General features: G+C 51.0%; 1 protein-coding gene across 8 annotated transcripts in view; it reads right to left on the minus strand.

Moving 5' to 3' along the window:
* The window catches only part of LOC138764489 (threonine--tRNA ligase 1, cytoplasmic-like), a 179,605-nt gene that overhangs the window by 87,675 nt on the left and 64,007 nt on the right, over positions 1-27,923 (minus strand). For 7 of the 8 annotated variants that reach the window (XM_069940478.1, XM_069940482.1, XM_069940483.1 and 4 more), the window contains 6 exons: positions 23,462-23,608; positions 16,985-17,083; positions 15,190-15,356; positions 11,443-11,605; positions 8,653-8,790; positions 7,798-7,875 (listed from right to left, as the gene is read on the minus strand). In XM_069940478.1, coding sequence (XP_069796579.1) covers positions 7,798-7,875; positions 8,653-8,790; positions 11,443-11,605; positions 15,190-15,356; positions 16,985-17,083; positions 23,462-23,608 — 792 coding nt within the window. The remainder of the gene's footprint in view (positions 1-7,797; positions 7,876-8,652; positions 8,791-11,442; positions 11,606-15,189; positions 15,357-16,984; positions 17,084-23,461; positions 23,609-27,923) is intronic. The other variant, XM_069940484.1, reaches the window with a different exon arrangement.

Below are 27,923 nucleotides of genomic sequence, written 5' to 3' on the forward strand. Positions count from 1 at the left end.
GGAATAAAGTCCTAACCTGTTTAACCTTTCCCTGTAACTCAGTTCCTGAAGTCTGGGCATCGTCCTCTGCATTCTTTCAATCCTGTAGTTCGGTGACCAAAACTGCACACAATACTCCAGATTTGGCCTCACCGTTGTCTTATGCAACTTTAACATAACATCCCAACTCCTGTACTCAATACTTTGATTTATGAAGGCCAAAATGCCAAAAGCTCTCTTTACGCCCCTATCTCCCTGTGACGCCACGTTCAGGGAATGATGTATCAATATGCCAAGGTCCAATAAGCCAATACAAGGCAGCACACAAAATCACTGAGGACCCCTTCCACCCCTCATGCAGCATCTTCCAGCTACTCCCATCGGGGAAGAGATCCAGGAGGATCAGAGCCAGCACCACCAGGGCTGGGAACAGCTTCTTCCCCACGGGCAGTGAGAATGCTGAACTACCAAAGGAACTGCTTACACTGACCCTCCAAGACCCTCAGATTCATAGAACAATATTTATTTGTATCTCTGAATACTTGTCGTGCGTGTGTACTGTTTTTGTGTGTGTGTGTGTGTGTGTGTGTGTGTGTGTGTGTGTGTGTGTGTGCGCACGCGCGTGTCTGTGAGGATCAGACAACGCTGTTTTGTGCAATCGGACAGCAATGAACTGGACTTGAAGTTACGGGACCAAGCCCAAGGTCAGGTGGCTGTGCGGGAGGTGGGGCTCCTGCCCCACCCACTGCTCCAGGACATGATCGCTGGCTGTGCTGGATTTTCACATTCGTCCTTTGCCCGGATTCCTTTGCCATGCTGCTCGGTTAATCAGATTAGCCCCTTGGTCAGAGCAGGCTCATAGCTAAACTATGAAGCAAAGGCGTGGTTGACAGGCATTGTGGGAGGGAAGAAGGTGCAGGGAAATTGTGAAGCAGACGGGCCAAAAAGCTTCCTCCTGCCTCACAGTTTTGGACTAGCTATTTAAGAAAGGTTTAGTGCTTTTTTTAAGGTATATATGGGTCGGCACAACATCGCGGGCCTGTACTGTGCTGTAGTGTTCTATGTTCTGGGGGATTGGAGAGAGTTTACAGAAGATTCACAGGAATAATTCCCGGAATGAAGGGATTAGCATATGAGGAATGTTTGACGGCTTCTTGGACTGGACTCCTTGGAATTCAGGAGAATGAGGGGACCTCATAGAAGCATTCCGAATGCTGAAAGGTCTGAACAGAGTCGATGTAGAAAGGTTGTTCTCCCCGGTGGGAGAGCCGAGGACAAGAGGGCACAACTTCAGGATCGAAAGGCGTCCGTTTAAAACAGAGACGGGGAGGAACTTCTTTCGCCACAGAGATAGGCGAACTTCTGGAATTGGGCAGCAAGGGCAAGTCCTCGGGTGTACTTAAGGCAGGGGTTGATAGTCAGGGTATCAATGATTTCAGGGAGAAGGCAGGTGAGTGGGGCCTAGCGGGAGAAAGGATCAGCTCCTGATGGAATGGCGGGGCAGACCCAATGGGCTGAATGGCCTCCAATATCTCATTGCAGGCACGCAGCACAGTAGCAGGCCCTTTTGTCCTGAGCCCACTTGGAGTGCCCATCTATAGGAAGGGTCTCTCCCCCCCTCCCAGCTTGAAACCTCTCCCACCCACGACCCGCTGAGCTCATCCCACAGATTTCTGTTCTGAACTCCAGATTCTAGTCTCCTGACAATTCCCCCCTCTGCTCTTCCACGAATCAACAAGTTGCAGTTCCTCTGTTGCCGACCTCCCTGGTGAAGGTGGACTCGATGCTGGAGAAACTCACCAGGTCAGATAGCGAACTTTATGTAGCAAAGGTCACGATACAGAACCAATGTTTCGGGCCTGAGCCCTTCATCGAGGTGTGAGCAAAATGTCGGCCAAAATGGTGGGGTGAGGGGGAGGCGCATGGTCCCAGAGGCAGGAAGTAATAAGGGAGGGAGGGCACAGCAGCAAACAGAGGGGGGGGGGTGGGATGGCTCTATGAATGGAGAGGGAAGGGGGTGGAGTTGCTGGAGGAGAAGGGAAGGGAGGGAGAACGGGGTCTAGCAGAAACGGGAGACGTTGATATTAATGCCATCTGGCTGGAGACATAAAATCAAGCATTGTCCCTCTAGTTGGGCTGAGAAATGGCACTCACTGTCCTCGACTCCCTCTTAACTCTGCCAACCGACCGCTGCAAAAGTTCCTGAGATCTCCCCAGTGGCCAATCAATTCTGCATCCTACCCCCCGCCCTTACGTGTCTGTCCATGACCCCAACCCCCTGCAAATTGCAGGAAGAGCACTTGAGTTCCCGACTGGGCCCTCTCCAACCAGATGGCGTTAACATTGACTTCTCTGGCCCACTCCCCATTCTCCCTCTGTCTCCTTTCCTCCAGCTCTCCGCCCCCTTCCCTCTCCACTCACCGAGTTAACAGGAGCTGGGTGAGCTCCAGTTCGCTCGGGAGCCAGAGGCAGTGATAGAGAGGAGCTTTAGTCACCCCCGACCCCCCCCACCCACCGCCAATGTCAGGACACAGCTAACTGGGTGCCTGTTAGGAGAGGGAAGGGGAATAGGCAGACAGTGCGGAGTACGCCTGTGGCCGTCCCCTTCAACAACAAGTGTACTCTTTTGGATACCGTTGAGGGGGATGATCTACCAGGGACATGTCTGACACAGAGGCTGGCCCCTCAGCTCAGAAGGGGGTGATTGGACAAGTTGACAGGAGGTTGGTTGGACAAGATCAAGGCTCCTGGATGGTAGGTTGCCTCCTAGGTGGCAGGGTCAAGGACGTCTCTGATCAGGTTCACAGCCTTCTGGAGGGGAAGGGGAAGCAGCTGGGTGTCATGGTCCACATAGATAGAAGTAGGGATGGGGTCCTGAAGAGGGAATATAGGGAGTTAAAAAGCATGACCTCAGGGGTGGTAATCTCGGGATTTCCGCCTGTGCCATGTGCCAGAGAGGGAAGGAATAAAAGTTGTGGCAGATGAATGTGTGGCTGAAGAGTTGGTCCAGGGGGCAGGGGTTCCGATTTGTGGATCATTGAGATCTCTTCTGGGGAAAGTCTGACCTGTACAAGAAAGACAGGCTGCACCCAAACTAGAGGGGGACCAATACCCTGGCAAACAGGTTTGCTGGAGCTGTTGGGGAGGGTTTAAACTTGTTTGGCAGAGGGGTGGGAACCAGAACGTGAGGGCAGAGAATAGGGCAGAAGATCAAAAGCAGGATCTGAGTTAGAGAGGATGGACAGGCAGAGGGGACAAATCATAGAGCGAGCCGGTTGGAGGGTGTGAAATGTGTCTATTTCAGCGCTGGAAGTATTAGGAATAAAGGGGATGAACTTAGAGTCTGGATCAGTACATGGAACCATGATGTTGTGGCTGTTACTGAAACCTGGCTGGAGAAGAACAGGATTGGCTGATGAGGGAACTGGGGTTTAGGTGTTTTAAAAGGAATAGGATGGGAGGTAAGGGGGTGGAGGTGGGGGAATACCATGGTCAGGGATTGTATCACAGCTGTAGAGAGGGAGGACGCTGCAGAGGGAGGGTCCACTGAGTCAGTGTGGGTGAAATAGGAAGGGATCTGGGAGTCGTCTATGGCCCCCCAATAGCCCTTGGGACCCCTGAAGAGCAGATAAGAAGGTAGATTTTGGAATAATGCAAGATATACAGTTATTTCATCTTCCCTAATACTGACTGGCACTTCCTGATTGCAAGGGGGATGGATTGGGCTGAATTTGTTAGCTGTGTTCAAGAAGGATTCCTGACACAGTGTGTGGACCAGCCAACAAGAGGACAGACCACACTGGATCTAATCCTGGGTAATGAACCTGGTCAGGTGGCGGACCTCACGGTGGGGGGAGTGCGAGTGGCCTCAACTCCCTGGGGTTTAGCATAGCCATGGGTAAAGATAAAAGCAGACAAAATGGGAAAATGTTTAATTGGGGAAGGGCTAACAGTAATAATGAGGCAGGAACTAGCGGGAGTAAATTGGAAACAGAGGTTCAAAGGTAAATGTACAGAACTAATGTGGAGGAAGATTAGGGACCACATGCTGGGTTCAGGATAGGTTTATCCCACTGGGACAGGTAAAAGATGGTAGGAAAGGGGAACCGTGGTTGACCAAACAGATGAGGCAGCAGGTCGAGAGGAAGGAAGGGGTCACTATATGGTAGCCAAGAAGGAGGTTTAGAAAGGTCTTAGGAGAGCTCGAAGGGGTGTGAGAAGGACTTGGCAAGTAGGATGAAGGAGAACCCCAAGGTGTTCTTGGTGTATGTGAAGAACAGAAGGATGACGAGAATGAAGGTGGGGCCGCTAAAGGAGGCAATGTGTGTCAGGAGGCGGAGGAGGCTGGGGAGCTCCTAAAGGAATACTTTGCTTCAGTCTTCACAAGAGGAAAGGGCCTGAATCAGGGTGAGGTTGGATTAGAACAGTCCTGTGTGCTGGACAGGGTTGAGATTAAGGAGGAGGACATTAACCTTGATAGGTCCCCGGGCCGGACACGATATTCCCCAGGTTGCCGTGGGAAGAGAGGGAAGGCCAAAAGGGAGGTGCCAGAGGATTGGTGAATGGCAAATGTGGTCCCCTTGTTTAAAAAAAAATAGAGAGAATCCTGGGAATTATGGACCATCTATCTTACGGCAGTAATGTGCGAACTATTGGAGAATCATGCTGCTCTCCATTGCAGGCAAAATCTTCGCTAGGATTCTCCTTAATAGACTAATACCCAGTGTCGCCGAAAATGTCCTCCCAGAATCACAGTGTGGCTTTCGCGCAAACAGAGGAACTACTGACATGGTCTTTGCCCTCAGACAGCTCTAAGAAAAGTGCAGAGAACAAAACAAAGGACTCTACATCACCTTTGTTGACCTCACCAAAGCCTTCGACACCATGAGCAGGAAAGGGCTTTGGCAAATACTAGAGCATCTCGGATGCCCCCCCAAGTTCTTCAGCATGGTTATCCAACTTCACGAAAACCAACAAGGTCGGATCAGATACAGCAATGAGCTCTCTGAACCCTTCTCCATTGACAACAGCGTTAAGCAAGGCTGCGTCCTCGCACCAACCCTCTTTACTATCTTCTTCATCATGATGCTGAAACAAGCCATGAAAGACCTCAACAATGAAGACGCTGTTTACATCCGGTACCACACGGATGGCAGTCTCTTCAATCTGAGGCGCCTGCAAGCTCACACCAAGACACAAGAGCAACTTGTCCATGAACTACTCATTGCAGACGATGCCACTTTAGTTGCCCATTCAGAGCCAGCTCTCCAGTGCATGACGTCCTGTTTTGCGGAAACTGCCAAAATGTTTGGCCTGGAAGTCAGCTGAAGAAAACTGAGGTCCTCCATCAGCTAGCTCCCCACCATGACTACCAAGCCCCCCACATCTCCATCGGGCACACAGAACTCAAAACGGTCAACCAGTTTACCTACCTCAGTTGCACCATTTCATCTGATGGAAGGATCGACAACGAGATAAACAACAGACTCGCCAAGGCAAATAGCTCCTTTGAAAGGCTACACAAAAGAGTCTGGAAAAACATTCACCTGAAGAAACACACAAAGATCAGCGTATACAGAGCCGTTGTCATACCCACGCTCCTGTTCGGCTCCGAATCATGGGTCCTCTACCGGTATCACCTACGGCTCCTAGAACCCTTCCATCAGCGCTGTCTCCGCTCCATCCTCAACATTCATTGGAGTGACTTCATCACCAACATCGAAGTACTCGAGCTGGCAGAGTCCGCAAGCATCGAATCCACGCTGCTGAAGACCCAACAGCGCTGGGTGGGTCACGTCTCCAGAATGGAGGACCATCGCCTTCCCAAGATCGTATTATATGGCGAGCTCTCCACTGGCCACCGAGACAGAGGTGCACCAAAGAAGAGGTACAAGGACTGTTTAAAGAAATCTCTTGGTGCCTGCCACATTGACCACCGCCAGTGGGCTAATATGGCCTCCAACCGTGCATCTTGGCGCCTCACAGTTCGGCGGGCAGCAACCTCCTTTGAAGAAGAGTGCAGAGCCCACCTCACTGACAAAAGACAAAGGAGGAAAAACCCTACACCCAACCCCAACCAAACAATTTTCCCTTGCAACCGCTGCAACCGTGTCTGCCTGTCCCGCATCAGACTTGTCAGTCACCAACGCGCCTGCAGCAGACGTGGACATACCTCTCCATAAATCTTCGTCCACGAAGCCAAGCCAAAGAAAGAAAGAAAGAAAGAATTGGAGAGGATTTTTAAGGATCTATGAGCATTGGGAGAAGTCCAGTCTACTTAAGAAGAGTCAGCATGGCTTTGTGAAGGGAAGGTCGTGCGTCATGAGTCAAATTGAATCTTTTGAGATGTTAACAAAATAAATTGATGAGGGTAGGGCGGTAGATGGATTTTAGTTGATTTTAGTAAAGTATTTGACAAGGCCCCCCCCCCACGAGAGACTCCTTCAGAAAGTCTTGAGTCCCGGGATTAATGGAACTGGGGCTTTTTGGATTAAAAAATTGGCTTGTAGGAAGAAAGCAGAGAGCAGTAGTGGAAGGGAAGTATTCTGCCTGGAGGTCGGTGACAAGTGGAAGGGCCGCAGAGATCTGTTCTGGGACCCCTGCTCTTTGAGATTTTTATGAAGAGGCGGAATGACACAAAGGTCGGAGGAGTTGTGGATGAAACTGAAGGTTGTTGAAGGTCACAAGAGGATATTGACAGGATTCAGAGTTAAAAAGTGACAGATGGTGTTCAATCCAGATAAATGTGAGGTGATGCATTTTGGAAAGACAAACCAGAAAGCTGAGCACAGGGTTAATGGTCGGTTACTTAAGAGTGTGGATGAACAGAGGGGCCTTGGGGGTTCAAATCCATACGTCCCTCAAGGGTGCCGCACAGGTTGATAGGACAGTTAAGAAGGCCGATGGGATGCTGGGATTCACGAGTCGGGAGGGATTGAGTTTGAGCAACTCTATAAATCTCTGGTGAGACCACATTTGGAGAATTATGTATCGTTCTGGTCACCTCATTACAGGAAGGATGTGGAAGCTGTGGAGAGGGGGCAGAGGAGATTGACCAGGGTGTGTCCTGGATTGGGAAACAAGTCTCATGAGGCAGAGCTGGGACTTTTCTCTGTGAACCGAAGAAGGATGGGAGGAGACTTACAGAGGTCGACAAGATTCTGAGAGGTGTTGGCAGGGTGGACGGCCAGTGTCTGATTCCCAGGGCAGGAATAGCAAACATCAGGGGACATCTGTATAAAGTGAAGGGAGGGAAGTTTAGGGGAGACATCAGGGGTAAGATTTTTTTTAAAACAGAGAATTGTGGGTGCCTGGAATGCATTGTCAGAGGTGGTGATGGAGGTTGAAACCTTAGGGGCATTTAAGAGACTCTTAGACAGGCACATGGATGGAAGAAAAATAGGATAGGGAAGGTTTATTTTGTTTAAAAGGAATATATGGGTCGGCACAACATGGAGGACTGAAGGGGCTGTACCGTGCTGTAGTGTTTTATGTTCTCCCTGGCCTCCCCCCGTTTTCTCCTGTGCCCTCCCTCATTCACCTGACCTCCTGCCTGTGGGTCCATGCTCCGCGCCCCTGTCCCACCACCATTTTGTTCGGATGCCTGCCAACGCTCTGCTCATACCTTGACTAAGGGCTCAAGTCCAAAAAGGTGGCTATGTCCCTTTAGCTCTGCAACACAAATTATGCTGTTTGGCCTGCTGAGTTTCCCCAGCGTAGGGTTCTTACTTCAAACAGAGCGTCTGAAGACCGCCGTGCTTTACTGTTGAGGATGAGCCCTGCCCCCCTCCCCACCACCGGGAAACCTCCCCAACTCACCTTGGGGCCATAGAACGCGCCGTCTCCCGGGCTCCGCTCCCAAGGCTGGCCAAAGTCTACCAAGCTCCTCTCCAGTTGCTGCGGAGAGAACCAGCGCCGTATGAATACTGCAGTCCTGCCCCACGCAAATCGTCCCCCCCCCCACCACAATCGCACCCCAATGGGGTTCCAAGATAGAATGATAAATTTAAATTTAGACCCATGGCATGGTAACTGACCATTCCAGCCCATGCTGGCTAATTACCCCACACGTCCCTGATACATTTCGAATGGTGGGAGGGAACTGGAAACCACATGCAGACACAGGGAGAGCATACAAACTCCTTACAATGTGGGATTCAAACCCCAGACCCAATCGCTAGCGTTGTAACGGGGTTGCGGTAACTGCTACGCCAACTGCAGCACAGAAAACAGGCCCTTCTGGTATCTGCCTAGACTCAAAGATCTACACCAGGCCATCGCCTTTCCATCCATGTACCTGTCCAAATTATTCCCCCAAGTGTTAAAATTGTAGTGGCATTCACCACTACAGCTCATTATACACTCCCCATGACTTCGTGGTTAATTTGGGTGTAAATGGGTAACAAGGATTTAAATGGCCAGAATGTGCTTCTACTGTGTTGTAAATAAAATTTTAAATGTTAACCCCAGCAGGGTTCAAAGTGCCCGTCATTTCCACCATGAGTTGCATCTTCACTCATTGAATTGCTTTGAGGTGAGGGAATAATGATGCCTTTCCCTCCCCTCACAAGGGACGGTCACCGATCCCACATTCCCCCCCCCTCCTCACTTCATCACATCCTGACTGAAACCCGGTGTGGCTGGTGGGTCCCAGAAACCCTCCCCTCCCTGTACCTCTTCTGCCTGGTCCCAGATGGCGACGTCTCCCAGGAATTTGTCCGGCCGAGTGGAGAGGTAGAGGCGGAAGTTGAACCCAAAGATCTGAAACACAGCCTGCAGGAAGTCCAGGCAGCCCTTGATCTCCTCCTCTATCTGCGGGCATCAGACGAGAATGTAAGAAACAGGAGCAGGGGTCGGCCATTCGGCCCATCGAGCCTGCTTACCTACCTCCATCTTATCTATGCCTTTCATACATTTCTATAAGATCCCCTCCCATTCTTCTAAATTACAGCGAGTACAGTCCCAGACGACTCAATCTCTCCTCATAGGCCAACCCCTTCATCTCTGGAATCAACCTGGTGAACCTCCTCTGCACCGCCTCCAAAGTCAGTCCATCCTTCCTCAAGTCAGGAGACCAGAACTGCACACAGTTCTCCAAACGTGGCCTCACCAGGACCTTGTACAGTTCCAACACAACCTCCCTGCTCCTAAATTCAATCCCTCCAGCAATGAAGGCCCTATATTTCCCTTCTTGATAACCTGCTGCACCTGCAAACCAACCTTTTGCGATTCATGCACAAGCCCTCCCAAGTCCTTCTGCATGGCAGCACACTGCAATCACCTGCCATTTAAATAATAATCTGATCTTCCATTCTTCCTTCCAAAGTGGACGACCTCACATTTACCAACATGTGCCAGAGCCTTGCCCACTCGTTTAACCTATCGATACCTCCCCGCAGTTCTTCCCACTGCACAACTGCTCTCCATCCCATCCCACTGCACAAACGCTTCCCATCCCACCTGTTCCATTGCCTCAGAGGAGAGCTCTGAGGCAATTCTAATCTCTCGCATTCTTGGAATCCCTGCTAGCATGTCACTAGGGTAGAGTGGGCAGGAAAGATGAACGACGATGGGGCGACACGGTTAACTTAGCGGTCAGCGCAACACTATTACTGTGTCCGTGACCCAGGTTTGAACCTGATGCCAACTGCATGGAGCTTGCACGTTCTCCCAGTGTGTGCCTGGGTTTCCTCCGGGGGCTCCAATTTCCAAAGCGCACAGGGTTGCAGGTTAATTGGGCAGCACAGGGGGCTCATGGGCCGGAAGGGCCTGTTTCTGTGGTGTATGTCTGAATTTTAAAAATGTCACGAGGACTGAGGTGAAAGGAGAGGCTGAGGGGAGAACATTGCAGAGGTTTTGACAATCACGAGGGGCATAAATCAGAAATACCCACTTTTCTCTCTAGTTTCAGACCACTGTTTGCCGGGACAGAGATTTAAGGTGAGCATGGAAATATTTGAAAGGGGATCCAAGGGGTTCCTTCCTCCACCCAGAGGGTAGTGAGTGTACTGAATGAGCTGCCAGAGGAGGTGTACCACTTTCCCCTCTACATGGGGACCAAAAGGCAATCTTTAAAAGACATAAGGAGTAGTAAAAGTAAAGGTTCCATATTGTCACTACATTTAGAATGTATCATACATGAGGCATCACCGTAAGGCAGAGAGTGTCTCCTCTTTGTCCAGTGCCCCTCACAGTAACCTGCAGCACCTGGTGTTCCTCGTGGTTTCCCCTCCAAGTACTGACCAGGCCTGAGCCTGTTTAGCTTCCGAGATCAGACAACCCCAGGCGCTGTTAATTGCACTGTTATGTGATGTACGTCTAATTTTTTTCTAGAAATTCAAAGGCGTTTGGATTGGTCTGTACATGGATAGGAAAACGTTAGTGTGTTTTGGGTCAAACCCAAGAAATGAGATGAGCTCAGGTAGACAGGAGTGAAAGACAGAGCAGGTCACGCAGCCTCAAGAGGAGTTCTCAGGCCTGAGCCCTTCTTCAAAGTATGAGTAAGAAGGGCAGCTGTCTGCATAAAAAGGCTGGGAGAGGAGAGAAGAACCGTCGGGGGAGGAACACAGGCCATAACTAGTCGTGGATCGGAAAGGTGAGAACTGATCGGGGGGAGAGGGGTGGCTATGAAAGCAGAGCTAGGGGATAGGAGAGAGAGAGAGGGAGAGTGAAATAGAGTGAGAGTGAAATAGCGAGAGTGAGAAAGACAGTGAAAGAGAGAGAGTGAGTGAGAGAGCGTGAAAGAGAAAGAGAGCGAGTGAGTGTGAAAGAATGCGAGAGAGAGAGAGAGAGAGACAGAGCTAGAGGAAAGGAGACAGGGTTAGGGGAAGGGGAGAATCGGGGATGGGGGCCAACAGAAACCAGAGAAAGCAATGCAAATACCATCCGGTTGGAGGGAACCCAGTTGGAAGATGAGGTGTTGTTGCTCCAATTTCCAGGTGGCCCCAGTCTGGCAGTCGGCGTGACCACGGACAGACATGTCAGCCAGGGAATGGGATGGGGAACTGCGAGGGGGGGCCACTTGGAGATCCAGGCTGTTGCAGAGTGAAGGTGCTGAATGCAGCAATCTCCCAGTCTGCGTCCAGTCTCTCCGATGTAGAGGAGACCACAACGGGAGCACCGGATGCAGTCGCTGGCCTCTGCAGATTCACAAGTGAAGAGCTGCTTCTCTTGGAAGCTCAGGGAGACATCCTGGTCAGGGTGGGGAAGTTGGGGCTCATTTCTGTGATGAAAAGCCCTGCGGCTGGTTTGATTGTGTTTGCCGACACCCTCCTGAACCTCGCTGTTAAATCTGTTTCTGTGCCCATCAGGAAGTGGTTTACAAATCCCCACCACATGTTGAGAAAGTTGTTTCTCGTGTTACTTTTGGCTTCCATGGACTCAAAGGGCCCATTTTCCCTGGGATACTCTGGTGCCCTGGTTTCCCCTACCCCCACCTCCCCCCCACCCAACTACCACACTCACCTGCTCCAGGGTACAGAAGATGTGAGCATCGTCTTGCTGGAACCGACGGGCTCGAACCAGTCCCGACAGAGCCCCTGAAAACTCGTTCCTGTGCAGCACTCCGAAGTCTGCCAGTCGAAGTGGGAGCTCCCGCCAGGATCGGGGACGATGGTGGTACATCAGGCTGGGGTGGAAGGGGGGGGGGGAGTGTGGGTGGGACACGAAGAAAAAAAGGCCCATAGTCACCCGGAGAACCATTTGGCCACGCAGTCTGTGCTGGATCATCATCGACCCGTCCCCCTGCCCACTCCCACCCTGGCCACTGACATTACTCCGTGTGAGTAAACAACCCACCCGCACAGGGTCAGGACGATGGAGAAAACCGGATCGCAGGAAGATTAGGGAATCGCAGAAGGTTGGTTTTCAGGTGCAGCAGGTTATCAGGAAGGCAAATTGAATGTTGCCCTTCATTGCTGGAGGGATTGAATTTAGGAGCAGGGAGGTTATGCTGCAACTGTACAAGGTCCTGGTGAGGCCCCATCTGGAGAAATGAATGCAGTTCTGGTATCTCCTTACCTGAGGAAGGATGGACTGGCTTTGGAGGGGGTGCAGAGGAGGTTCGCCAGGTTGATTCCAGAAATGAGGGGTTTAGCCTATGAGGAGAGATTGAGTCGGCTGGGCCTGTACTCACTAGAATTTAGAAGAATGAGAGGGGATCTTATAGAAACATATAAAAATACGAAAGGCAGAGATAAGATAGAGGTAGGTAAGATGTTTCCATTGGTGGGGGAGACCAGAACGAGGGGACACAGCCTCAAGATTCAAGTAGTGGAGGCGACTTCAGTAAATATATTAAGACAAGGTTGGGTAGATTTTTATAGTTGGGGAATTAAGGGATATGGGGAAAACGCAGGTGGATGGAGATGAGCCCATCGTCGATCAGCCACGATCTCATTGAATAGGAGAGCAGGTTTGAAGGGCTGAATGGCCAACTCCTGCTCCTGCCTCTGATATTTCTTATGAGTGAAGCCCCAGAACCAGGCTGCCTCTGAATTAAACCCAGGAAGTGGAGGCTGCCTCTGCCTGTCATCGAGGAAAGCTCAGCTCTTTGTCTGAACTCCAGCCTTCAGCCGTGGTCCCTCTACACAGCTGCAGCAAGCAGAGACGACAGGCTGGCCTTTATCGGCAGGAAGCTACAGAGAGGCATTGCAACAGCTCTACCCAGAGTTCTGGGCATGGGGTTAGTCCCCTTCTGTATGAAAGGATGCATTGGCATTGAGATCGATGGCCCTCATTCCAGGTGGGTGAAGAAATGAGGATGGATGCACTGGCCAGGTAGAATTCAAATGCCATCCACGGTCGTCAGCAGAACCACAGACAGTGAGGAAGTCTACAGGAGGGAGAAAGATCAGCTGGTTGAATGGTGTCACCACAACCACCCTGGACTCACCGCCAGCAAAACCAAGGAGCTGATTGAAGACATCAGGAGGGGGAAAATCGGAAGAACATGTACCAGCCCTCGTTGAGGGGTCAGTAGCGGAGAGGGTGGCGAACTTCAAATTCCTGGGGTTCACCACCTCTGAGGATCTGCCCTGGGGCCTCCGCGTCAATGCAATCGTGACGAAGGCTCGCCAGTGGCCGCACTGCGCGAGGAGATTTGGTGTGCCACCAAACACACTTATAAATTTTTACAGGTGGACCATGGAGAGCGTTCTGGCTGGCAGGTGCCAACCTACGAAGGTGCCAATTCACTGGCTGGCAGATGCCAGCCTACAAGGTCCAGCATTCTGGCTGGTGGTTGCCAATCTACGCAGGTGCCAGCGCTCAGGACAAGAAATAATTCCAGAGGGTTGTGAACTTGGCCTGAGCCATCACGGGCACCAGTCTTCATGCTACAAGAGGCAGTGTCTTGAGAAAGCAGCCTCTATCCTCACGGATTGAGGCTCAGCCAGGATAAGTTGGAGGAGCCCAGAAGCCAACCCTGGCTTATTTCACTCTTCAATCGGGCTTGCTTCCCTGATCAAACACTCTGTCAGGCTCTGATCGCCGATTCTGGTGGGGGCAAACGAATGTTTGACACGTTCCCCGCGGTGTCTTCGGGCCAAGAGTTTCAATCTCAATCCCTGGAACAATCTTGCCTGCCAACTGTCAGGCCCTCTCTCTCTCGGAAGGATTGTCAGGACCGGGCAAAGGTTAAGCAACACCGCTCCCTTAACCTCGCCAAATCACGGACTGGGATGCAGTGGCACGCGTAGATAAAGTCCGATGGGGAGATGGATGACCGAAGGAAACCTCAATGAGAGGCGCAGAGTTCTGGGCCGAAAATTCTGCAGCTCAGTGCCCTGGTAGCCGAGGGCACTGCCACCGCTGGGAGATGAATGGGAGGAGTGCAGAGATCTCAGAAAAGCTGGCAGCCTTTAAACAAATACAGCAGGTGGGGAAGCGGCTGAAAAATAAGCCCAAGAATGCGACTGATGCAGTGCCAGTGTACCAGAAGCCAAAGTTAGTCAGCAAGCACAGGGCCAGCAGATGAATGAGACCTTACAAAGACCCCTCCGGTTCCAGCCTGCCCTCTTCCCCCCCCCCACCCCCAGTCCCTCCACCCACTCCCTGTACTTCCACACATAATCTACAAACGGGCTAAAAGATCACTTGAATCCTCAATAGCTACTTGAAGCTGGAGAGAGGCTTGCCTGCCCGGTCGGGACACTACAAAGGATTTGACGGCTGGAGAAACCAATTCCTTTTATATTCAATTAACGACCAGAGTTATAAGATCAGTCGAGTCGACATTCCCCACAAAAACCTCCCGCACAGATCAAACTGAGAGAGGGCAGACCACCAGCCCTGCATCGACACCACAATTAGTGTCACACTATTACAGTGAAAGTTTAGTCCAGTGATTAGCACGACGCCCTTACAGCACCCGAGTTCCAATCCGCTGCTGTCTGCAAGAAGTTTGTACGTTCTCCCCGTGTCTGCGTGGCTTTCCTCGGGTCTCCTCCCGCCCTCCAAACACAAAATGGAGGGGGCTAGGTTACAAGTTAACTGGGCAGCATGGGCTCACGGGCCAAAGGGCCCTTTGCCATGCTGCAAGTCCACATTTTAAAATATAAAAAGCAAATTTGCTTTAAAACGTTCACTGTGTCCTTGTGCACCTTCTGGACTGAACGTCTCATCCAAAAGAAGGCACTGAACTCAGCCGGGAAAATTCCGACTCAGGGAGACAGCCAGGGAGGAAAGCACTCAGCTATGGCAACTGACCGACTGCATCGCAGTCTGGTGGGGGGGGGGGGGGCACCAATACCCCCCCAAGCATAAACCCCTGCAAAGGGTAGTGGACACAGCCCAGGACGTCACAGGCAGGATTCTCCCCACTGTCGGGAACATCTACGGGGAACATGGCCGTCAGAGAGCAGCAGCAACCCTGCGCCCGCTCTTTTCTCACTGCTGCTGTCAGGAAAGGGGTCTCGGTGCCACAGGACTCGCACCCGCCAGGTTCAGGAAAACAGCTGCTGCCCCTCCACCATCATACTCCTCAATGACAAACTCAATCAGGGACTCGTTTAAGGACTCTTATTTGTGGACCATTGATTTTTTCTCTCTCTGTTTTGCACAGTTTGCTTACGTTTAATGTTGAATAGTTTTTCTTTTGCACTGCCAATAATTCTGCCACGCCCACAGGAGAAAGCATCCCACAGTTTTACGCAATGTCGTGTTCATACTCGGACAATAAATCTGAATGGCCGTCACCTTGTCTGTACTCACCAGTGCCCAGGGCAGTTCATCGGTTTCAGTGCGAACGTCTCATTCTCCAACTTGAAGGAGAACATGTTGTCTCGGTAATGATCCCAGTGCCCTGACTGCTCCCAGAGTTTGCTGTTGAACACGTTGGGAGTCACCACCTCCACAAAACCTCGCTTCCGATACTCGCTCTGCAACAGCAGTAGGGTCAGAGTCAACTCTTCGGCCCAGGGAGACGGAGTAAAAGCGCCATCCCGGGCCGGTCGGGCAGCGTTAAGCTCAGATACTCTCAGGGCAGAGACACTGGTGACTCATGACAGGCTCTCGGGCACCATTGGGGCTGGAATGCCTCATAGAACATTCTAGCACAGTTCAGGCCCTTAGGCACACCTACGGAGGGAAAGATGAGTGACTGCAGACGATGTTATTGTTGGAAAAAGACGGAAATGATGGTGGAACGAGACCTGCTGTCTTTCTTCAGCAATTCTGCCAATCTATGTAACACAACCATTGCCTGACACAACTCTTCATCCATGTGCCTGTCTCTAAAATGCCCCGATTGTTCCAGCCTCCACCACCACCCCTGGCAGTGCATTCCAGGCACCCACCACCCTCGGTGTAAAAAGACAGCCCTGATGTCTCCCCCAAACATCCCACCCCTTACTTTGTACAGATGCCCTCAGTGCTTGCTAATCCCGGCTTGGGAAAAAGGCAGTGGCCGTCTACCTCATCTGAGCCTCTCAGAATCTTGTGTCGTGAGTCAATGTTTACTTTGAATTTTATATTGCTTTTAACAAAATTATATGAATTTAAAAATAAATGCCTGAAGAGACAATAAAAGATGACACCAAGATTGGAGACGTTGTGGACGGCGAGGAAGGTTTTCAAAGCTTCCAGAGGGATCTAGACCTGCTGGAAAAAAGCGTCAGACACAGAGTGAAGCTCCCTCCGCACCCTCCCATCACACACTCCCGGGGTCAGACACAGAGTGAAGCTCCCTCCACACCATCCCATCACACACTCCCGGGGTCAGACACAGAATGAAGCTCCCTCCACACCGTCCCATCACATACTCCTGGGGTCAGACACAGAGTGAAGCTCCCTCCACACCATCCCATCACACACGCCCGGGATCAGGCACAGAGTGAAGCTTCCTCCGCACTGTCCCATCACACACTCCCAGAGTCAGACACAGAGTGAAGCTCCCTCCACACCGTCCCATCACACACTCCTGGGGTCAGACACAGAGTGAAGTTCCCTCCACGCCATCCCATCACACATGCCCGGGGTCAGCCACAGAGTGAAGCTCCCTCTGCACTGTCCCATCACATACACCCACTGTCAGTCCCTCCACACTGTCCCAGGGCACAGGTTAAATAAAGGGTGAAGTTGCAAGCTATCCCATCACACCCTGCCAGGCCAGGGACTACTCACCTAGACAGATAGTGAAACTCCCTCTATCAGGTGAAATAAAGTTTTGTCTCGGACACTGTTTTGGTGGAAGTGGACCAACTTTCTCCATGCTGTGGTTTGGTGAATTACAGATCAGAGGACGTGGGTTAAGGGTGAAAGGGGAAAAGTTCAGGGGGAACCTCTTCACACAGAGAGCGGTGGGAGGGTGGAACAAGCTGAGGTGGTGATTACAGGCTCAATTTCCACATTAAAGAAGACTTTGGATGGGAGGGGAATAGGGGGCGGGGGCGTTGGATCAGCTGCAGGTCACATACTAGAAGGGCTGAAGGGCCTGTGCCCATGCTATAATGCTCTATGTTTCTATTCGCGAAGCACTGTAGCAGCTCTGACGCCAGGCGCACGTTACCTTGAGGAAGTCAGTGAGAGTGTTGTAGATGTGGGCTCCCTTGGGGAGGAAGAAACAGCTGCCAGGACTCAGCTCGTGGAAGAAAAACAACTCTTGCTCCTGTCAAGAAAACAACAGGCTCAGCAAAGGCAGAACAGACCCCCCACCCCCTCCGAGACCCTTCCACGATTCCCAGCACAAATCTCCTTGACCCTGGACTCGCTGACATTTCTCTGTAGAGTACTCAGTTTTCACACCCTTTAACGGTGCAGATATTACGCTGAAACTCAACAGCAGTTCAGGATTCTGTGGAGTTTTGTTCAGCCAGTAAGAGGGATCATTCGGCTTGAAAGGTACAGAAAAGATTCACAATGACATGAGCAGGTTTGAATTATAAGGAGAACGTATAAATCTACAGCGAAGTCCAGGCCCTTCGGCCCACAGCACTGTCTTGACTTAACAACCTACTCCAACACAATGCTGGAGAAACTCGGATTTATTGCCCGGATACATATGTGATATCACACCCAACCCTGAGATCCTTTTTCCTGTGGCTGAGGCAGAAATTACTATCAAGCGTAGCGGTTAGCGCAACGCTGTTACAGTGCCAGCGATCGGAACCTGGGTTCGAATCCGGCGCTGTAAGGAGCTTGCACATTCTTCTTTGGTCTGCATGGGTTTCCTCCAGGGGGGGCTCTGGAGTTTGAAACGTACTGGGGGTGGGGGGGGGCTGTAGGTCAGTGGGGTGCAAATTGGGCGGCACGGACTTGTGGGCCGAAATGGTTGCATGCCTACATTTAAATTTAACCTGGGATCCCGCACCCCACTGTGTAAACGGATCCTGGGTTCCCTCACCTCAGGCCACAATCAGCGAGGACTGGTAAGAACTCCCTCAGTACCAGAGCACCACAGGGATGTGTTCTTAGCCCCCTGCTCTACTCACTTCACACCCATGGCAATAACACCATCAGCAAATTCCTTGTCGATACCATGGTAGTGGGTTGTATAAAACGGGGCGAGGAGTCGACGTGCAGGGGGGAGATTGAAAACTTGGCTGAACAGTGTACCAACAACCACCTCACATTCAGGAACACCAAAATCAAGGAGCTGATTGTTCACTTCAGGAAGGACAAACACCAGAGATGCACAATGTGTAAATTTCAACATACAGCATGATAACAAGCTATTCTGGACCGTGAGTCAGAATTTATTGTCATGAATGGGTCGCAAAATTCATTGTTTTGTGGCAGCATTACAGACAGAACTGGGGTGTGGGGTGTCTAGGGAAGGGAAGCCCTTCTGGTGGGCGAGGAGTAGCCTAGCCCCTCTGGTTGGGGAGGGGGAGGGGCTTGCCATGGCCTTTGCGTCCACCTTTGGTCCCCACCTGACGCTCAGCTCTCACCTGTGGCTCCATGTCACTATAGCCACACCCCAGTAAACTGTCCTGGCAGATGGGCTAAGCCAGGTAGCCAACGGATCATCGGTGAAGGGGAGGGGATCCGCCTGCCCAAGCGGGTGAAGTCTGGCCCTGGCGGGTTGAGCGGAAGAGACCCATGAGCGGACCAACGGACCAGGCCCAGCGGGTGTTGTGAGGCGCTAAGGGCACGACAGGTCAACAAGACGTTCCACTCATCCACTGCACCGAGAGAGGTCTCCAACCGTAACGGTCATCCACACCACAGGATCTTCTGGCGAGAGAGTGGGAACGCCCCTGGGCAGCGGCTGTTCCACGTAAAACTCCATCAGGCACAGATTTCTGTTGTGTCCTCTTCAAACCAAAGGACAATCAATACAGGTAGAAAATTACTCTCGATCACACTTTAAAAAAAGTAAACGAGGTGGAAAACCAGAGAGAAAGTGGGGCCGTGTTGTGTGGTTCAGTGTCCATTCAGGAATCTGACAGCGGAGGGGAAGAAGCTGTCCTTATGCCGCTAGGTGCTCGTCTTCAGGCTCCTTCCGGATGGTGGCGGTGAGAAGAGAGCACGGCCTGGCCGGATGGGGGGGGTCCTCTGATGGTAGAGGCTGATAAATACCCCGATTAACCCACAATCGAATGTTTTGGAGGGTGAGACGAAACCCACGCAGACATGGGGGGGGGGGGTGGAGACTGTACAAGCTCCTTGCAGACAGCGTCGGATTTTAACCTGGGGTTGGGGGTGGGGGGGGGGGGGGGGACGCTGGTGCTGTGAGGGTGGCGCAGTTACATTGGTAAATGGGGTTAGCACGGGTGCAGTGGACCAAAGAGCTGTACGACTCAGTGGCTCAAAAGACGAGACAGAACACAAGAGAAGGCTGCGGAAAACACAAGGCCTCGACCCCGGTACAAACCTCACCACGAGGCTGCGGAGAAACAGGATTTACTCTGGGAAAGAAGAGGAACAAAGCAGCTACGTCACGTTCGCTGCTGAACAAGATGCCACCCGGAGGTCCCGCTGCAACAAGCAACTGCAGGAGATTCGTTCTGGTTTGAGATAAAACTCACTTTGTCGAGCAAGTCACAGGAGCAACGAATCTGAGGGACCTGCATCTCAGGGCACTGGACATAGCAGCCGCGTGGATTGAACGAGGAGCGTTTTCCAGTTCTTGGCCTGTACTTGATGGGATTTAGGAGACCGGGATTTTGGGGGGCGGCGAGGTTAGTATAACGCTGTTATGGCGCCAGCGCCCCGGGTTCAAATCTGGCACTGTTTGTATGTTCTCCCTGTGCCTGCGCAGGCTTCCTCCCACACTTCAAAGCGTACGGGGCCTTGTAGGTGAATTGGGCAGCACGATCTCATGGGCAGAAAGGCCCTGCTACCACGCTGTGTCTAAGTTTAAATCTCATTGAAAGGCATGGACAGAGTAGACGCGGAAAGGTCGCTTCCCATGGAAGGAGAGTCTAGGACGAAGTTTCAGGGTTGAAGGGTGTCAGCTTGGAGCAGAGGCGCAGAGGAAATTCTTCAGCCGGGGGGCAGTGAATCTGTGGAATTCATTGCCACAGGCGGGTGTGGAGGCCGGGTCATTGGGTGTATCTAAGGCAGATTCTTGATTAGCCAGAGCATCAAAGATTATGGGGAGAAGGCCGGGCAGAGGGGATGAGCGGGAAAATGGATCAACTCGTGATTAAATTAAATGGGGCAGACTTGATGGGCTGAATAGCCTATTTCTGCTTCTTTGTCTTAAAGTCTATCTCCCAAAGTTTGGTAGTGAGTGTGACTACACTGTTTAAAGAGAGGGAGAGAGAGAATAGACAGCTCATAGCATCAGTAACTGGGGCTTTAACACAGAGGATCATCAACATGGCTGAGATCCCAAAAGGAGGAAAGGTAATGATGGAAAAACGGAAAGAGAAGATAAACAAAATATAAAATGGCTACGCTGAACTATATGTCTTTAAATATTAATGGAATACATAACCAAATTAAAAGGAAGAAACTACCAAATTTAAAAAAAAAAAAATTCAAGCGTGAGCAAAAATACTGCCCAGAAAAATAATCCCTGCCTCCCCTGTCAAATAATCCCTGCCTCTCTCTATTGGACGCAAGGGTTCCACGGCCCTTGACTGAGTGAGGAGAGATTTTCCTGCGGTCCTGACTGCCACTTCCCTGTCTCTAGCATCCTACGTGCTGGTCAAAGGGATTGGAAGTGATAGGTCCCCAATGGTGAATTTGATGGGCTGAAGAGCTCGATGACTTTATGACCATGACAAAATATGCAGTCATTAGTGAATTGCTCTTCAGGGAGTTCCTGTGGCCATAACTAACTGCTTTGTACAGTAAAATTAAAATTCCCAGCATCTGGAATTCAAGCAAAAAGAAATTTTTTAAAAATCGAGGAATAAATAAAACAATTAAAATAAATAAAAAAAAATGTAGAATTGTAAAAGTAAATGTTCTCCGAAGTAACGCAGCCCCTTGGTGAAGATGAGAGTCCTGGCCATGTCCTGCCCACAGCAGCTGTTTGAATAAAGTTGTGTTTGAATAAAATGGTGAAGAGCTCGCCACTGGGGCAACTCTCCCAAAGAGTCTCCCTATCGCTGCCTAATAACAGTCTTTATCTTTATTAGTATTAGGTATATTTAGTAAGTCTTTATCTCTAAATTTGGGGGAGGGGGGATTCATTATGACAGTTGGTGTAGTAGTTAACGCAATGCTGTTACAGCGCCAGCGACCAGGGTTCGAATTTAAATTTAAATTTTGTAAGTTACCGGAATTACCTGCTTAAAGTGAACTTTACATAATTAAGGACTAAATACTGATTTTTTTTTCAAATTTAAAAAAAAAACAAACATGGCTGAGATCCCCACTGGGGTCTCCCTTTCCTCTCTTGACATTTGCTGGGATCATTGCTTAAATAGGGTTCAAAGAATTACTAAGGACCCTTTCCATCCAGCGCACAGGATCCCTTACCCACTATCATCAAGGAGGTTGTACAGGAATATCGAAATCAGAAGTGTACGAACCAGTGATCATTGGGGGATCAGAGGTGGAGACGGTGACCAAAATGTCGGTTCTTGGGAGTCACAATCTCTGAGGATCTTTCCTGGACCCAACACACCAATGGTATCGCAAAGAAAGCACGTCAGCACCTCGATGTCCTTAGGAGTTTGCAGAGGTCTGGTTCGACATCGGAAACCCTGGCAAATTTCTGCGGAGGTGTGGCGGAAAGCGTGCTGAACAGCTGCATCATGGTCTGGTACAGGGGACACCTGAGTGTAAAACCTTGCAAAAGGTAGCGGATGCAGCCCAGGACCTCACAGGCAAAACCCTGCCCCACCATCGAGGACATCTACGGGGAACGCGGCCGTCGGAGGGCAGCACCGATTGTCAAGGATCTGCCCCACCCACCGCCCGCTCTCGGTTCTCACTGGCTGCCATCAGGAAAGAGGTGTCGATGCCACAAGACCCGCCCCCACCAGGTTCAGGAACAGCTGCTCCCCCTCCTCCATCAGACTCCTCCATGACAAACTCAATCAAGGACTCGTTTAAGGACTCTTATTTTTGCACTTCATAGATTTTTTCACTCTCTGTATTGCACAGTCAGTTTGTTTACATTTCATTATTTGTTTCCGTGTGTACGTTTGTTTTTGCACTGCCAATAAGTGGTCCTTCTGCCTGGCCCCCAGGACAATGAATCTCAGGGTGGTATGTGATGTTGTGTACGTACTCTGACAATAAATCATGCAATTTTGCTCATCCTGCGAGAGGAATCATATTATTCAGCTTGAAAGGTGCAGAAAAGATTCACAACAGCGTTACTGAGATGAGCAGGTTTGAATTCTAACAAGGGACTGGTTATATACAGCACAGTGAAGGCCATTTAGCCCACAGCTTTGTGCAAACCTAATTGACTGGAACAACTGAAAACACAACTTGACAGGTCAGACAGTGAACTTTATGTAGCAAAGATAAAGATACAGAACCAACGTTTCGGGCTTGAGCCCTTCATCGAGGCAGGAATAAAATGTCGGCAGGAGCCCAATCAAAATGGTGGGGGAGGGGCCACAGGCAGGAGGTAACAAGGTGGATAAGGGAGGCAGCAAATAGGGGGAGGGGGGTGACTCTGTGAACGGGGAGGGACGGAGGTGGGGAGCTGGTGGACAGAGGGATGGGGAAGGGTGGGGAACGGGAGCCAGTGGAGAGCTGGAGAGTCCCCAGGCACTGCTCCTCCAGTTTCCAGGTGGCCTTGTTTTGCGAGGCCGTGGGCAAACGTGCGTGCGTGCATGGGTGGGGGGGGGGGCAGAATTGAAATGGCTGGCTGCTAGGACATCCCCAGCACCAGGTGCAGACAGAGTGAAAGTGCTCAGCAAAGCCACCTCCTAGTCTCGGCGACGTAGAGGAGCCCCCAAAGGTGGGTGGGGGTGGGGGGACACTGGACGCAGGGGGTGGACTCCTGCGGGGATACAAGCGGAGCGTTTGGAAGGACTGATCGGGGCCCCCAATTGGCGGTGACAGGGGAGGTGTGGGCCCAAGTGGAGCATCTCCTGCCATTACAGGGGTCTCTCTCTTTATCCTCTGTCTCCTTTCATGGAGCCAAAATCAATGTTCACCTTTCCTCTCGTTGTATTAAAGCTGGTCTGGACTCCTCCCCCTTTCCAATTTTCCCCTCCCACCCACCCTCTCTCTCCCAGTCTATTCAGACACCTGCCTTTTCCCACTCATAACTTGAGGAAGGGCCAAACGACAGCCGAGAATTTCCCTACGGCACCGCCCTCCGCAGTTCCAGGCGCAAATCTAATAGTCTCTGAAAAGATCCAACTGTTTCTGCCTCTACTCCAGAGAGGATGCTGGGAATTTTCACCCTGGACACTTAAGGTGAGTGGGGAACATTTTCAAAGGGGCACCTTCGGAGAGTCTCTGTGGAACAAGCTGCCAGACACCATGGGGGAAAAAGTGACAACTGTAACGTGAGACGGGAACGGCTCAGAAGGCAAGTGAACCAAACGTAGACAAATGGGACCAGCTCGGTCAGCATAGAGAAGACAGGCCAAGGGGCCTCTTGCACCACAGGGCTTCCTACCTTTCCAATTTTCCGATGATCTTGATTCTTCGCCTCTTCCTGCAACCGATCCCATTCGATCAGAGACTTGTCGTCTGGAAAGGATATTGCGTGAATCCTGTGCAAGGGCTCCATGCCAGAATTCTCAGCTCTGTGTGCAGCGACGCTCTAAGATGGGTAGAGGAGAAACAAGAGGCAGCCAGAAAACAGGTGAGTGCTTTGTTGACGGGAACCTGCACACTTGCCTCGACTCCAGGCAAGTCTCCAAAGCTGCCACCTTTTCTCCATTCCTCACCCCACCCCACTCTGCTCACACCCCGCTCACTCCCTGCCCCCTCACTACCCTCCCCCACCCTGCTCCTTTCCCCCTTGCTTGTATTTCCAACAAATCCTTGAATGCAAATCCACTGTTGGCCTTCACACCTCCTGGTGAATGGGTTCCGCGCTCCCCTGCCCACCCACTTCTCTGGGGAAAGGTCGACTTATCAGGGACCACTTTGCATCGACAGCCCCATGGATCATTCCCCAATACTTCTCTATGTTACCCCATCTGACCAGCTCTACTCGTTATACACCCGTGACTGTGTGGCCAGCACAATTCCAATGCTGATTTGCAGAGGTGTCGGCAGAATCGCAAACGGCAACGAGGAAGTGAACAGGAGGGAGATAGATCAGCTCGTAACCATTACAACCATGTGCTCAGCGTCAGCAAAACCAAGGAGATGACTGTGGACTTCAGGAGGAAGTCAGGGGAACACGGCCCATCCATCATCAAGAGCCCAGTAACGGAGAGGGTCAAGAATTTCAAATTCCTGGGTACCAACATCTCCGACGATCTGTGCTGGTACCTTGATGTTGATCCAATCACAAAGAAGGCTCGCCAGTGTCTATTCTTTGTGAGGAGTTTGTGGAGATTCGGTTCGTCACTGAAGACTCACGTAAACTTCTACAGGTGGACTGTGGAGAGCATTCTGGCCGGTTGCATCATTGTCTGATATGGAGGCGCCAACTCTCAGGACAAGAATAAGGCCAAGAGGGTTGTGAACTCACAGGCACCGGACCTCACTCCATCGAGGACATCGACACGAGGCGGTGTCTTAAAAAAATCAGTCTCTATCCTCAAACACCCCCACCACCTCCCAGGTCAGGCCCACTTCACTCTGCTACCTTCGGGGAAATGGTACAGGAGCCTGAAGACGAGCACGAGGACGGCTTCTTCCCCTCCGCCATCAGATTCCTGAATGATCAATGAACCAAAGACACCGCCTTACATTTCTGCTTTTTTCTTAATAGTGTCGTTGTAAGATGGTTATAATACAGTACAACTCCGATTATCCAAAATGAATTCTCCAAAATCCTCATTTATCCAATTTAAAAAAATTTTTGGATAAATGCGGAATCCAAAACAAATCAGAAATCCTCAATCAACTGGAGTGGAGCCAAACTGAACTCAGAGGTAGAAAAATATTTCACCCAATTTGAAATATAACGGCGAATGTCCTCGTTTCAGGTAAATCCCTCACTTCTCTCTTTCCATTTCTTCTTAACCATTCCCTATTGACATTTCTCTCCAACTTTCCCTCTCAAACCGCACGCCTCTCTCCCAGCCGCAGCTTCGCCAAGAAGAGCGACCTCCAAGGCAGGGGCATCGGGCTCAGCGGCACTCTCTCCCCTCCCCTGGGTCCAGCGGAGCTCCCCAGTGCTGATGCTGAACCCTCTACTGGGCCTACCAACCCACGCCAGACTCCCTGGTGTGGGCATGTGCGCGGTAGGCCTAGCAGTGGACGATTCGGAGTCGGGATTCAGGGTCGGGAGCTTGGGTGACCAGGGAGAGGAGTGTTTCGCTTCCCGGGGATCAGCAACAGCGGTGGGGACGTTTCAGGGATGGGCTACGGATGGAAGTTCTCGGGGATCGGTGGCGGCCAGCATTTTTTTTGTGGAAAGAATTAAACATTATTTCATGCTTAAAAACCCTTCCCTTGTGGTTTGTTGTTGTTTAAACACTGGGCGGTTTTTTAAAAATGAGCAGTTCTCTGAAAAAAACATTTATCTGACAATAGGCCCAGTCCCGACCATTTTGGAGAAGTGGTTCAGTATGAATGTTTGCACCGTTATGTTCTGAGAAACATTGAATTTCATGTCTTGTCCATGACAATAAATTCTGATTCATCGATACAAGTTCTGGCTTTGCATGTCCCTATGGAAATATGGTTCTGTTCCACAGACCCTCAACTGACACTCAATTGGGGGGAGGGGGGAGGACTCCAGATTTCCCACCCAACCTCTGTGTGGAAGAATGCCCCCTGACGTTAACCCAGCTATGACATTCAGCTTCTCCCACTTGCTCTGAACTCCCCAACCAGCGAAAATAGATTCCAACCTCATGGAAGAAAGAGTCAATCCTGTTACCAGGAAGTAAACTAACCTCATCATTCCCGAGGAAACAGTCCACAAATTGGGTGGATAGGCAGAAGAAATTAGTCTTGCCAAACTCAGCTTCAGCAGAACAGAGAACAGGTAAGATTTGAAGCTCCCTCCACATCGTCCCATCACACACACTCGGGGTCAGACACAGAGTGAGGCTCCCTCCACACCGTCCTATCGCACACTCTCGGGGTCAGACACAGAGTGAAGCTCCCCCATACCGTCCTGTCGCACACTCCTGGGGTCAGACACAGAGTGAAGCTCCCTCCTCACCGACTCATCACTAACTCCTGGGGTTAGACACAGAGTGAGGCTCCCTCCACACCGTCCTAACGCACACTCCCGGGGTAGACACAGAGTGAAGCTCCCCTGTACCGTCCTGTCGCACACTCCCGGGGTCAGACACAGAGTGAAGCTCCCTCCTCACCGACTCATCACTAACTCCTGGGGTCAGACATAGAGTGAGGCTCCCTCCACACCGTCCGATCACTAACTCCCAGGGTCAGACATAGAGTGAGGCTCCCTCCACACCATCCGATCACATACTCCCGGGGTCAGACACAGAGTGAAGCTCCCTCTGCACCGTCCCATCAAACACTCCCGGGATCAGACACAGAGCGAAGCTCCCTCCTCACCGACCCATCACTAACTCCTGGGGTCAGACACAGAGTGAGGCTCCCTCCACACCGTCCCATCACACACTCCCGGGGTCAGACACAGAGTGAAGCTCCGTCCGCACCATCCCATCACACACTCCCAAGGAAGTTTGCAGTAGACTGCTAAAATGGAGGATTTCCTGGACAGTGTTATATTTTGAACCTGTTGATTGTATGTATCTGGGAGTACAGAAAAATGACGTAAATGTGATTTCTTGTAATCAGTGAACTCACCAGTATTGTTACAGGAATGGAGTTAATAACCAGCGAAGCTTGCTCTGGGCCAGCAGCCCTCCCCCCCTCCCCCCCCCCCCTTCTACCCAATGGAGCCCTTCCAGCCCACAACCCCATGCCAACCAAATATCCCAATTAGCTACAATCCCCGCACGATTTGAAAGGTGCGAGGAAACCAGAGCGTCCGGAGGGAACCCCCACAGACAGGGGGTACAAACTCCTTCCAGACAGCACCGGAGTCAAACCTCGGGTTCTGGCGCTGTGGAACCATAGAACATTACAGCACAGAAACAGGCCCTTCAGCCCTTCTAATCTCTGCTGAACTATTATCTGTCTAGTCCCACTGACCTGCACCCGGTCCAGAGCCCTCCATACCCCTCCCATCCATGTACCTGTTCAAACATTTCTTAAATGTGAATATTGAGCCCACATTCACCACTTTAGTTTGTTCCACACTCCCTCTGCTCTCTGTATGAAGAGCACCCCCTCATGTTCCCCCTAAACTTTTCCCTTTTCACCTTTAACCCATGTCCTTTGGTCTGAATCTCACCTCCCCTCAGTGGAAAAAGCCCACCTACATTGACTCTGTCTCTCCCCCTCATAATTTTAAATACCTCTATCAAATCTCCCCTCATTCTTCTACGCTCCAGGGAATAAAGTCCTAACTTGTTTAACCTTTCCCTGTAACTCAGTTCCTGATGTCTGGGCAACATTCTCTGCACTCTTTCAATCCTGTATTTCAGTGACCAGAACTGCACGCAATGCTACAAATTTGACCTCACCAATGTCTTGTACAACTTTACCATAATATCCCAACTCCTGTACTCAATACTTTGATTTATGAAGGCCAAGATGCCAAAAGCTCTCTTTATGCTCCTATCCTCCTCCTGTGATGCCACTTTCAGGGAATGATGTACCTGTATTCCCAGGCCCCTCTGTTCTACCACACTCCTCAGTACCCGTCCATTTGTGTACGTCCTTTCTTGGTTTGTCCTTCCAAAATGCAGCATCTCACACATGTCTGCATTAAATTCCATCTTCTATTTCACAGCCCATTTTTCCAGCTGGTCCAGATTCCTCTGCAAGCTTTGAAAACCTTCCTCGCGGCCAACAACTCCTCCAATCTTAGTGTCCTCTGCAAACTTGCTGATCCAATTCACCATATTATC

This window comes from Narcine bancroftii, chromosome 5, assembly GCF_036971445.1.
Source record: "Narcine bancroftii isolate sNarBan1 chromosome 5, sNarBan1.hap1, whole genome shotgun sequence".
Taxonomy (NCBI): Eukaryota; Metazoa; Chordata; class Chondrichthyes; order Torpediniformes; family Narcinidae; genus Narcine; species Narcine bancroftii.